Source organism: Dromiciops gliroides, chromosome 4, assembly GCF_019393635.1.
Source record: "Dromiciops gliroides isolate mDroGli1 chromosome 4, mDroGli1.pri, whole genome shotgun sequence".
NCBI lineage: Eukaryota > Metazoa > Chordata > Mammalia > Microbiotheria > Microbiotheriidae > Dromiciops > Dromiciops gliroides.
This window is the reverse complement of record NC_057864.1, coordinates 938548-951586: the sequence shown is the minus strand read 5'-3', so window position 1 is coordinate 951586 and position 13039 is coordinate 938548. Positions and strand designations below refer to the sequence as shown.

The 13039-nt window shown below is 43.8% G+C and overlaps 1 protein-coding gene across 2 annotated transcripts in view; it reads left to right on the top strand.

Moving 5' to 3' along the window:
• AK5 (adenylate kinase 5) overlaps positions 1 to 13039 on the top strand; it is a 195275-nt gene that overhangs the window by 124179 nt on the left and 58057 nt on the right. For both annotated transcript variants that reach the window (XM_044004421.1, XM_044004420.1), the window contains exon 8: positions 56 to 126. In XM_044004421.1, the coding sequence (XP_043860356.1) occupies positions 56 to 126 (71 nt within the window). The remainder of the gene's footprint in view (positions 1 to 55; positions 127 to 13039) is intronic.

The following is a 13039-nucleotide window of genomic DNA, read 5'->3' as shown; positions in this document are numbered from 1 at the left end:
CTGTGACCGCTTATTTCTGCAGCAGAGCTAACCTCTCTCTTCCTTTTCTAACTAGGGCCAAGCGAATTTGACCTGTGTGTGGATGCTGGAGACGGGATGGATGCAGGGTCTGACCTGGAGGACCGGGTAAGAGCAGTTTCTCAAGGCCACCCTTTGTCTCACACGACTGGGAGTTTAGCCCTAAGAAAAATGCAAGGAGTTCTTAGCCTCCTTGTGTGCAGACTCTGGTAAATGCTTTACAACCAGCATAGGGAGGGGGCAGGGCAGGAAATGCACCCAAGACCCCTCTTCAGTTTCAGCTGCCATGTGAACATTCTCCATCACTTGCTCTGACTTGCCGCATTTGCTGATTTGTGAGGTATAAATGTTCACACTTTAACTTCACAATTGTCTCTCCTGAGAGGGCTGCTAGGAGCTGGCTCCTGCACCTCTGCCTGCCGTGGCCCTTGGGCAGTCTGGTGAAGCCCATGGGCCCGTCGCAGAACAAGGCTTTGAAGGGCATCAAATAAAACACAGATGATTACAAAGGACACCGATGATATTGACATAATGATGCCATTTTCCCATCTGAGTTCCCAGGCCCCTGAAACAGAGCCACACACTTAAAGATCCCCGATCTAATGAGCACTCTTCTTTAGGTTGCCTAAGAACAACGTTTTCCATAGCTCCTGCCAGGCAGCTGTCACTTTGTGATTATTTGTGATCTGTTTATACCTCTAGCCAGAAATGATTCACACACCCTTAATAGCTGGTTTGGCCCATAATTGAGAAAGATGCACAGGGTTAAGATGGGAGAAAGAAAATTGAGTTTTCTCAGCAAATGATTCTCCCAGGTCTCAATCTCTTGTCATTACCCATCAAACAACAATTCTTTACTGGGTCTTTACAGGAGTGGAGGAGAGAAGCATTAGCCCAGGAAGATGTGTGCATTTTTTGTTAGGGTAAAGCAAGTGAAGCCTTTGAGAGCAGAGCCACTAACTGAGAATTTGGGAGCTGAGATACATGGCGCAGAGTGATTGGCACAAAGCAGTCCCTTCACTGGGGATGGAAGGAGGGAGAGAACACCAGCACCATGCTGGTAGTACAGAGGAGGGGGAGGAAGAGGGGTGAGATGGAGACCCCAGGATACCAGAAGGAGACTGGGGGGGGGGGTTGACAGCAGGGTGTGGCTTCAGAGTTGGGGGGGGGCGGGGCGGGGCAGGGCTGTTCAGCAATAGGGAGGAGGTGTCGGCCGGCTGTCTGGTAGCTTCATATTTTCACTCATTATTCTTGTTAACTAGGTGCTAAGCCCTCAAGGTTCTGTGATGCTAAAAGAACTCTGAGGGATATTGGCGCTCTCTGAATTCAGCCTGGGAGCAGAACTCCCTCAACCCACTCTAGTTACCGCTCTGAAGTAGCTGAGTGTTTGAATGTAGGGCTTGGAACCCTGAGTTCAAATTCTGCCTCAGACACTTACTTAGCTGGATGCCCCTGGGCAAGTACCTTAGCTACAGTCTCCACATCTATAAAATATATAACCCTAATTCCAAACACTTCATGGGGTTCTTGTGAGGATTAAATTGGATAATATTTATAGAGAGCTTTGCAAAACTTAAAGTACTATATAAATGTTAGATAGTATTATTATCCAAGCCATTTTCACTTCGCCCAAAGGTCTCTAGCTGGTAGTGCTATCTCTCTGAGCTCACCCCCAATTTATCCTGTCTGCAGATTATTTAGACCTAGTTGTTTACATATTGTCTCTCTCATTAGACCGGAAGGGTACACAGTAGGTGTTTAATCAAGGCTCATTGACTCATTGACTTTTGCTTCAGGTAAAGTTAAACACTGGGTGAATGATCTGTGTTGCCCAACTTAGAAGTTTCTACATCTTCTTCAGGGCTTCTTAGCACTGCCTATAAGCGAAATTAACATTTTTCTTGTTGTTTTTTTTTTTCCCAATCTCAACCAAAGTTTACTTATTTCAAGTGGCTGCTTACTGGCGTCCAAAATTATGGCTGGTTAATTAGACTGGTGTTATTTTCTCTATTTCAAAAGGCAGGAAAAGGACAGATGCAGAGGAAATTCACGAATGATTGCAGTGTCCAGTATGTAGATTAAAGTTGAAGGTCATACCTGGGGTGGAAGAGAGCTGAGTGGTAGATATGAGCAGGCTACAACATGTCACTGACCCAAAAGAATGCAGAAGAAATGGCCCTAGGGAAGTGGTCATCAGAGAAGTGTGTAACCAGGTTAGAAAGTGGGCCAGTCAGGCAGCAAGAGTAGAGGAGCATCCAAGTGGCATTAGCTTTTCTGACTGTCACAGCCCACTGCTGAAGTCCACTAAAACAAAGACCCTCCACATCTGTTTTGGAACAACCACCAGCCCTTATCATAGACTTGTGAAGTTGGGTTTTTGTCCCCAAGGCCAACATTTCACATTTTTTCTACTAAAATTCATCTTGTTGAATTCAGCCAAATGCTCCAGCCTGGAGAGCCCCTTGGGTCCTGGCTCTGTTATCCCCTCCCTCAGCTAGTCCTCTCAGCTTTGTGTCATCTGTAAATGGGATAAGTGTGCATGCCTTCGATGCTCTTATTGACATCACTGACAAAAATGCTAAACAGTGTAGAGCCAAGCACAGCTCCTGGAGGTATTCCACTGGAGACCTTCTGCCACACTAACCCTGAACCATGAATAGCCTCTGGAATCTCAGAATCCAGCCATCCAACCAAACTCTGAATCCATCTGAATGATTTATTTTCTAATCCATCTTCTCCGTAGGGATAGAATGAGATACATCATCAAGAACTTTGCTAAAAGCTATGCAGACTCTATCCACAGCATTCCCCTCATCTCCAAGTTTAGTAATTCTGTCAAAGAAAGATGTTCTTCCATGATGTTCACAATAAGTTGTGAACTTTTGTGAATGAGGGAGAATCCTAGTGAACCTGGTTGTTGCTCCAACCATGTCTGAAGATGGGGCAAGAACAGAGGGTGATGGGATATCCAACCATGCTGAACTCAGAGTATGGGGGAATGGGAGAAGTACTAGAGATGTAAGAGTCACAGACTTTGGAGAGGAATGAAGTCATGGCTGACTATTGAGTCAGAAGAGAGGGCTGCCCATGTGTGGGATACAGAGAGTGGACAACATTCCCAAAGTACCTTCCTACTACCTCAGCCTTCCTCAGTCCCTGAAATTCCCATGAAAGAAAATACATGGGTTTACAAAGAAAACCAATTGTACTGAAATCGGTTATTCAAAAATGTTTTTAAATTCCCAGACCCAAGGTTAAGAACCCTTGCTGTAGAGCTCACCTCACAATCCAAGAACAAAAATAGATAAATGCGGGAGGGGGGCGGGGGTCAGCTAGGTGGTGTAGTGGATAGAGCACTGGCCCTGGAGTCAGGAGGACCTGAGTTCAAATCCAGTATCAGACACTTGACACTTACTAGCTGTGTGACCCTGGGCAAATCACTTAACCCCAACTGCCTAACCAAAAAAATAAATAAACAAACAAACAAACAAACAAACAAATAAATAAATAAATAAATGGGATGCCCCCATCATCCTTTGAGAAAAAGACCAACAGACAGCCTACCGTCACCAAAAAGTGCCCCAAGATGTAAAAATGTCTCTTCTCTAACATAACAGAGACCTGCCAGCACAGTGCCTCTCTTTCTAAATAAGAGAAAGCTAAGTACAAAATATGCATTGGGCCTCATTCTACCTGGCATCATTTGCTGCTGCCTTATAATTAATGATGATGAAAATGGTTTTTATGTAGCATCTTAGGGTGGGTTGGTGGGGGGTTTTTTAACTCAGTTCTTAGAGTATAGTTGCCACTCAGTCTCTACCTTATGTTTCTACCTCGTAACTAAGAAGCTAGTGCAAACAGGGCTTCCAGGCTCTGCCCAGAGGTTTTGATTTTATTATTCACTTAGGATGACCAAGAAAGCTTATCAAGAAGTCAAAGGATGGACCAGGAGCACTAGGACAAAAGACAGGCATCTTTCCTTCAGCTCAGGGGCTTTAAGCTTGGGGCCACAGGGGACTCTGGGAAAATTTCAGGATGTCCATGGTTGGGTGGGGAAAATATGACATCTTTATGTTCACTACCCACAACTTATCATTGCCTTCAATGAGGGGTGTAGACAACCAACCACAATGGTGTTTGCAATGCCCGTGTAATTTTGTCACCAAGAGAAATCACAGGTATTTCATGGTGCATTAAAGTTGTTGCAGAAGCTTGAAATATCCAACATGGTTCTCGCTGCTTTGAAATTAGTGCAGTTTTACAACCTGCTGCTGGATCACACATGAGTGCAGCCTTCCCATCTATCAGATGTATTTTAATGCTACTTGTTTCCTTTGTAATCCTATGGGTTTTACTTTATGCATCTAAAAACCTGATTCTGAGAAGGGGCCCACAGATTTCACCAGACTCCTGCCAAAGGGTTCCAGGACACAAAATAGGTTAAGAAACCCTTTCCCCCAAAATATGTAAGCATTCCACCCATGTTTGAGCTCCATCCCACATGACCAACCCTGGCTCTTTCTAACTAGTCTTCTCTACCTATTCTACATTCTGACCAAACTGGAGTGCTCCATCCTCTGTTCTCAACCTTCCACTCTCATCTCTATGTCTTGGCTCACACCATGTCCCATGCCAATTTCTATTGATGTCCTGCCCTTCCCTCAAGATCCAGGCATACTCAGCCCCTACTCCATTAAGCCTTCACAGACTATGCCAGATGAAAGCGCCCTCCCCCTCCTCATATTCCTCATAGTCCTCCACCCAGACCAAGGTCTTTGCATTGGCTTCACTCTTCCTTGCATCTCATGCATTTGTGGGCCTGCCCTTTCCTCATTCAATTGGAAGCTCTCTGGAAGCTAAGGCTGGTGTCAAATCTATCCATTCCTGACTTCTGGCCCAGTGCCTTGAACCTAGACAAAAATCAATCAACAAGCATTTATTAATTGCCTGCTGGGTGCCAAGAATTCAGCTGGGCTCTGGTGACAAAAGGCCCAAATGCATCAGTCTCTCCTCTCAGGGAGCGTGCACTTTAGCAGAGAAGATGACACATTCCTGGAGAGGTGGGCTCACTGAATTCAGCAGACTAAATTCAGCAGAATTAAATTCAGGCTCCCTTTTATCAGCATAAGCCCACCACCCCATCTGCATGCAAGCAAAAGTCCCAGGTGTGCAGACACTGCAGCCTTCACCATTCTAAATTAGCTTTTGGGCGGCCACCAGTCACTGCTGACTCGCCCAGAATGTGACATTCACTAAACCCCCAAACCTTCAGGCAGATGGCTTGCTCTCTGTTTGGGGTATTTTTTGAAAGTTCTATTGATGTCTTTTGTTTTTACACTGCATTTACAGATCACCCCAACTCCAGGAGAATTCTTTTGGAACAAAGCAAAACAATTAGACAAAATTCACAATACAGTGACCTCATCTGAAAGTGCATGCAACATTCCACATCTGTAGCACCCCCATCTCTCTATTTCAATTGCTTTTTTAATGAACAGAAATCTATTTTTTCTCCCTCTCACCTCCCACATCACTGAAAAAAAAAGTGAGAGAAAAGCAACAAATTCTTTATAACAAATATTCAGAGTGAAGCCAGATAGATCTCCTCCTTGGCTGCAGACAGAAAGACATACATTCATTCCAAACCCTCACTCTGTCACATCTCGTTATTGGGCAGCATATCTTCAATATTGGCCCCCTGGGATGGTAGGTGGTCATTGTATAACTCGTGGTTCTTCAAGCTTTCAAAGTTGTTTGTTGGCGCAGCATTGTTGTTGCTGTTTATTTTGTTCTCTGAGTTGGGCTCATTTTCATTCTTTAACCAGGTTATAAAAGTCTTCCAAATTGTTTCTGTAATATGGAAGTTATTGCATAAATCATTCTTCTTGTTCCAATCACTTCACTCTCCATTGGTTCACAAAACTTTCCATGTCTCTTTGAAATTCAATTCAATTCCACTAACATTGATTAAGCACCTACTGTGTGTTAAGGGCTAAAATTCTAGCTAAACTGTCTAAAATCTAATGAGTGGTCGCCAATAAATTATAAGCTTTAGCAAGAGTTAGACTTTTAAGCATTTATTAAGGAGAATAAGAATTTGGTAAAGAGAGAAGAAAGGCCTAGATTCCTCTATCTATTAAAGGGAGAGCACATTTCTAGCTGCCTTCTCGACCAGTGTCCCCAGGCAAGAGAGTGAGACCGAGTACCAGTCTCTTCCTTCCTCCTCCCACTAGCCCGCGTCACTTCCTGACGCCAAAGAAAAGACTCCTGGTCTTGCCCTCAAAGACCTTCACTTCATGGGTGGAACTCTTCTACAGTAAGTCTCCAGCAGGTGGCATCATTCCAATCGTTACATGTGCTAAGCACTGAGCACACAAAAAGAGGTGAAAAGCAATCCTTGAGGAACTTACAGTCTAATGAAGGAGACAACACAGAGCAAATATATACAAAGTGAGCTATACGGAGGATAACTAGGAAAGAATTCACAGAGGGCAAGCACTGGAATTCAGAGGGGCTGGGAAAGGCTTCCTGTACAAGGTGGGCTTTTAGTCGAGCCTTTTAAAAGGCCAGGGAGGTCAGTGGTCAGAGCAGGGAGGGAGAGCACTCTAGGCATGGGGGACAGCCAGAGAGAAGGCCCAAAGCGGAGAGGTGGAGAGTCTTATTCATGGAATAGCCAAGAGGTCAGGGTGTCCCTGCATTAGAGCATATTGGGGAATGAGGGGTAAGAAGACTGGAAAGGTAGGAGCAGACTGGGCTATGAAGGGGGGTGAGTGTCACACAGAACATTTTCTATTTGCTCCTAGAGAAGACAGGGAGCCATTCGAGTTCATTGAGTAGGAGAATGACACGGGAGAGATGCTGCAAGGATGAACTTGACAGCCTTGGGACCCGATTGGATGAGGGGCAGGGAGATGAGAGAGGGAGAAGTCTAGGAAGGCTCCTAGGTTGTGAACTTGAGCTGGTTGCAGGGTGGTGTTACCCTCTCCAGTAATAGGGAAGGTAGGATGTGCGGAGTGTTTAGGGGGAAAGATTATGAGTTCTGTTTGAGACATGTTGTTTAAATGCCTATTGGCCATCCAGTTCCAGATGTCGGAAAGGTAGTTTGGGATGTGAGGCTGGAGATCAGTGGAGAGGCGAGGGCAGGAAAGGTAGATCAGAGAATTATCAGCCTAGAGATGGCAAATTCATGGGAGCTGATGAGATGACCAAGTGACATCGTATAGAGGGAGAAGAGGAGCCAAAACAGAGCACTGTGGGATGTCTATAGTGAGAGGGCATGTTCTGGAGAAGAATCCAGAGAAAGAGGGGTCTGAGAGGTAGGATGAGAACCAGGAGAAAAGAGTGTCCCCCCAAACCCAGGGAGCAGGAAGGGGCCCCCCAGGGAACATTTAGCTGCTTGCAGGATGTTCTGTGGAGTCCATGCCAGCCAGAGCTGCTGATAGAAAGTGGGGCTACCTGGGAAATCCCTTCTTGTAGCACAGCGGTGAATTCCATCCCATTCACATGACAGTTTCATCAGCCATTCCTTAGGCAATGGCATCTCTTTAGTCTCTAGCTTTGTGCCCCACAAACCAAGCTATTATAACTGTCTTTTGTGCATGAAGGAATATTATCTACCAGAGCCCATGACTCCCATGAAGACCAGATGAGCTTTTGCTAAGGCCCCACCCCATGCATGCTGACCCAGTTTCTCCTCAAATAGTATTAAAACTGTCCTGGCATTTGATTGCTCAGGGAACTCAGGCACTAGCATTGATGTGGCTTCCTAGGCCCTTGAGAGCATAGTACAACACAATACACTCCTGAGCCAATCAAATCTCAAAGACAGTTTCAATGCCTTTTTAAAAAAATAAACATTTTATTTAAAGTTTTGAGTTCCAAATTCTATCCCTCTCTTCCCTCCCCCCTCCCTGAGGTGATAAGCAATCGGATATAGGTTATCTCTGTACAACTATGTAAAATATTACTATATTAGTCATTTTGTATAATAAAACTTGAATAAAAGAAAAATGAAAGAAAGTGAAAATAGCATGCTTTAGTCTGTGTTCCATCAATATCAGTTCTTTCTTTGGAAATGAATAGTGTGCTTCATCATTAGTCCTTTGGGATTATCTTGGATCATTGTATTGCTGAGAATAATTAAGTCATTCACAGTTCTTCATCCAACAATATTGCTATTTCTGTGCACTATGTTCTCTTGGTTCTGCTCACTTCACTATACATCAGTTCATACAAGTCTTTCCAGGCCTTTCTGAAGTCATCCTCCTTGTCATTTCTTATAGCGCAATAATATTCCATCACCATCATATATCACAGCTTGTTCAGCCATTCCCCAATTGATGGACATTCCTTTGATTTCCAGTTCTTAGCAACCACAAAAAGAGCTGCTATAAATATTTTTTGTACAAACAGGTCTTTTTCTCTTTTGAGGGGTGTCTTTGGGCTATAAACCTAGCAGTGGTATTGCTGGATCAAAGGGTATGCACAGTTCTATAGTCCTTTGGGCATCGTTCCAAATTGTTCTCCAGAATGGTTGGATCAGTTCACAACTCTATCAAGAGTAGATTAACAGTTTTCCCACATTCCCTCCAACATCAAATATTTTCCCTCTTTGTTATATTAGTCACTCTGATGGGTGTGAGGTGGAATCTCAGAGTTGTTTTAATTTTAATTTCTCTGATCAATAGTGATTTAGAGCATTTTTCATATGACTATAGATAGCTTTGACTTCTTTGAAAACTTCCTGTCCATATCCTTTGGCCATTTATCAGTTGGGGAATGACTTGTATTTTTATAAATTTGACTCAAATATGAGGTCTTTATCAGAGATATTTGTTGCAAAGATTATTTCTCAGTTTTCTGCTTTCCTTATAATTTTCATTGCATTGGTTTTGATTGTGCAAAAGCTTAATTTTATATAATCAAAATGCTCTTTATATCTTCTTCAGTCCTAAATTCTTTCCCATCTATAAATCTGACAGATGAACTATTCCAAGCTCTCTTAATTTGCTTATGGTATCATCTCCATTTTGATCTTATTTTAGTATACAGTGTGAGATGTTGGTCTCTGCCTAGATTCTGCCATACTATTTTCTAATTTTCCCAGCAGTTTTTGTCAAATAATGAATTTTTGTTCCAAAAGTAGATCTTTGGATTTATCATATACTAGATTACTATAGTCATTTACTACAGTGTAATTTATACCTATTCTATTCCACTGACCCACCACTCTATGTTTTAGCCAGTACCATATTGTTTTGATAATTACTGCTTTATAATACAATTTTAGATCTGTTATGGCTAGAGTACCTTCTTTCACATTCTTTAAATTGATTCCCTTGATATCCTTGAACTTTTGTTCATCCAAAAGAATTTTGTTATTATTTTTTCTAGATATACAAAATAATTTTTGATAGTTTGATTGGTATGGCACTAAATAAAAAGATTCATTTAAGGGGGATTGTCATTTTTGCTATATTGGCTTGGTCTACCCATGAGCAATTAATACTTTTCCATCAATACCTTTTAAGAGAAACTATACTAACATGTGTGGGTTGGTGGACACAGGGAGTAGGTGTCTTGGGAAAAACTAGCCTAGTCCCCTTTAGAGAGAAGAAAGGGCACTGGTAGATAATATTGTGCCCACCACAGAAAGCCTCCCCCTTCTTCTATCTATGAAGTTAATGTTCTGAGCCCAGGGGTTAGTTGATTCCTATTAAAATCATCTAATTGGGGGGGCAGAGTGGATAAAGCACCAGCCCTGAATTCAGGAGGACCTGAGTTCAAATCCAGTCTCAGACACTTGACACTTACTAGCTGTGTGACCCTGGGCAAGTCACTTAACTCTCATTGCCCCACCAAAAAAATCATCTGATTAGAGTTATCCCAGCTTTCTAAGCTGTCCATTTATTTTGGGGTGTTGATTCTAATGCAGGGTATAAGCAATCCCTCCTGGCTCGTGTCATCCACCAGAAAGTACTGATCAGTGAATGCTTTCTGGGCTCCAGACATTGTTTGGTGCTGAGTATGCCAAGACAATTAAGTCCTTTTCCTCAAAGAGCTTATCTTCATTTGGGAGAGGTAGTCAATAGTTACTGAGTTTCTACCATGTACCAGGCACTATATTAAGGGGTTAGGAATGCCAATATGAAAAAAACCAGTCTTGACCCTCAGGAAGCTTACTTGCATTCTAGTGGAAGAAGGCAATGCACAAAAGGAAGCTAAACTGGAGTCTGGGGGAGGAAGGTGTGGAGACCAGGGGCTTGATGGAGTCCTGTTCAAGGGGTGCAGATGAGTGCAAATCAAAGATGGTTGGCCTGGGAACCCTCCTAAATGGAGGCTTTAGGGGAAGTTTTTTGTCCCCCCCTCTAGTTCTCCAATCAGAGGAGCAAAAAGTCTGAAAGTCATAAGAGGGAGTAAGTGCCAAAGCTTTTGCAATCTTGAAAGATGATATACAGAGAAAGAGGAATGACCTTGGTGTATCTCCCACTCTCTTGAAGTAGAAGATATTTTTATATCCTGGGGAACTTTTTGATGACTCTCTCCCTCCCTTTTCTGTCCCTGTTGGTCTCTCCCCCTCCCTCCCTTCTCTCTCTCTCTCTCTCTCTCTCTCTCTCTCTCTCTCTGTCCCTCCCTCCCTCCCTCCTTCCATCCCTCCCTCCTCCTCCTTCCTCCTCTCTTCTACTCTCCCCTTCCCTCCCTGCCATTCTCTCTCTATCCCTCCCTCCCTTCTCTCTCCTTCCCTCCCTCCTTCCCTTTCTCCCCCTCCCTCTCCTTTTCTCCTTCTCCCCCTTCCCTTCCCTCTCCCCTTCTTTAAGAAGGGTATTTCATGAAGTGAGCTTGATGGCAGGGGTTCTTAACCTGAGGTCCATGAACTTTTAAAAAAATTGACAATGTACTTCAGCATACCTAGTTTCCTTTGTAATCCTATGTATTTATATACATTTAAAAACACTCTGAGGAGTCCATAGGTTTCATCAGACTGCCAAAGGGCTCCATGGCCCCCCAAAAGTTGCCCTATCATTTTATTCACATTAGTCAATATAAACAAAGTAAGTCTTTTTAGGAGAGGGTCCCTGGAGCTGGAGGGAGGTTGGGGGTGGGGTAGAGGATGGCCCTTGAAAAGAATTCAGAAGGAAATGAGGGATTCTAGAAGTCAGGAGCAAAGAGTTGAAGGGAGAGCCAGGGCCAAGGAACCAGAGATGCAGTGACATGTGAGGATGGGATTGGTTCTACTGCCTCTGACATTTATGGCTGAGAACCCACTGAAAGTCACAGAAGCCCCACTGGGAGGGTAGGCCAGGAGTAGGGGGGGGTGCCATCTGGTCTACCCTCTACCAGGTGCTCCATGGAAAAGCTGATTCTATGTTTTACCACAATGGCACACCCACAGTCACCTTCACACTCACCTCTAGGCTCATTGATGCTCATCTTCTCAGGTTCACAGAGACCTCTAAGCCCTGCCCTTCCATCAACCAGGAGAGCAACATTGACATGGCATGTCACCTCAGGGTCGTGGGGAAAGAAAGGAAAAAGATGATCATACCAGACATTCTCCAGGATTCCTTCCAGCAAATTCTTGGAAGTATTCCTTCTGGGATTAGAGCAATGCAGCATGAGGCAGGCCTCAGAGTCAGCAAGACCTGGGTTTGAGTTCCACCCCTGACACACTACTTGCTATCTGACCCTGAGCAAGGTTCTTAACCTCAGTGTCCCAAGCAACTCTCTAAGAATTAAGTCACAGAGAAGGGGCCAGTCTGCACCAGTAGAGAGAGTTTCCTCAGCTGGGAATTCCCTATACCAGTGAAATCATAGTCTAGTCCCTCTCCTCATGGGTAGGGAAAGTTAACAGGACTTTGTCCTGGGCACTGTAATCTAACTGGGTACAGACAGCATATGTATTCCAGCATAGAAACAAAGGAGCTTGGCACCAAGTTAGCAAGACTAGCTAAAAAATAAAGTTACCAGATGTCACCTGCTTCCTCCCCCACATACACACACACACACCAGCTGCACTCCAGGTGAGCCCTCCCCGCCCCCCCTTCCCTGAGGAGCAGTCTCACTGTGTCTTGGTGGTTTTGTCCCCAGATCACACATGCACAAACACACATACACACCCACTCACTCACACTCACACACAGAGTCATAAAAAGTTACTTAGAGGATCTTTTTCATGCTGCTCATCCATGAGTATGTTTTTGGAGGTTTATCCAAGGTATGAAAAATGCCTGTTTACGTCTCCAAATTTGGCAAAAACAACCACTGGAGTTCTTCCAATGTGTTCTTAAAGCCACAGCTGTTCCTAAAGACAACACACTTCCAATGTCACAATCTAGGAGCTTTTAAACTTGAGAGCTTCAGCAAAGCTGGAGCACACTATAGCTGTTCTGATGGGTCAGTCAATCTTCCCTCCTGAGCCCCAGCTGGGCCAGATGGACCGGACCAGATGTGAGGACCACATTCGTCTTACATCCCCACATGGAACAGCATGGATTCATGATGGAATCAGCTTTCTGCCAACAGCAAAGGTGAAAGCAAGGAAAGAAGGGGATTAAACCAGAGTAGGAGAAGAAAGCTTTCCAGTGAGCACTGAAAGCTGAAAATCATTGGTTGCTGTTTTCAGCAGCTGGACAGCAGCTGGTCCATCTTCTGTCTTCAGTAGTTTTGGGGAATTTGGATTGACTGATTCTGAAAGCAGAAATGCAACTACCATTTGAGAGAGAGGGAGAAGGACAGAGACAGAGAGAGACAGAGAAGAGAGAGGAAAGAGGGAGAGAGACAGACAGAGACAGACTGAAAGAGACAGACAAAGAGAGAGACTGAGACAAAGACAGAGACAGAGAGATAAATGATAGAGATATTAGACAAAAAAATAAATGGGTAGAGAAAAAGAGAAATAGACAGACGGATGGATAAGGGTACCCTTTCACCATTCTTGGATGCTATATTAGGAATGTTCTTTTATTTTCAGAATAAATGGTAATTACTTAGCCATGAAGCTTTATCACTTATAATGTTGCTT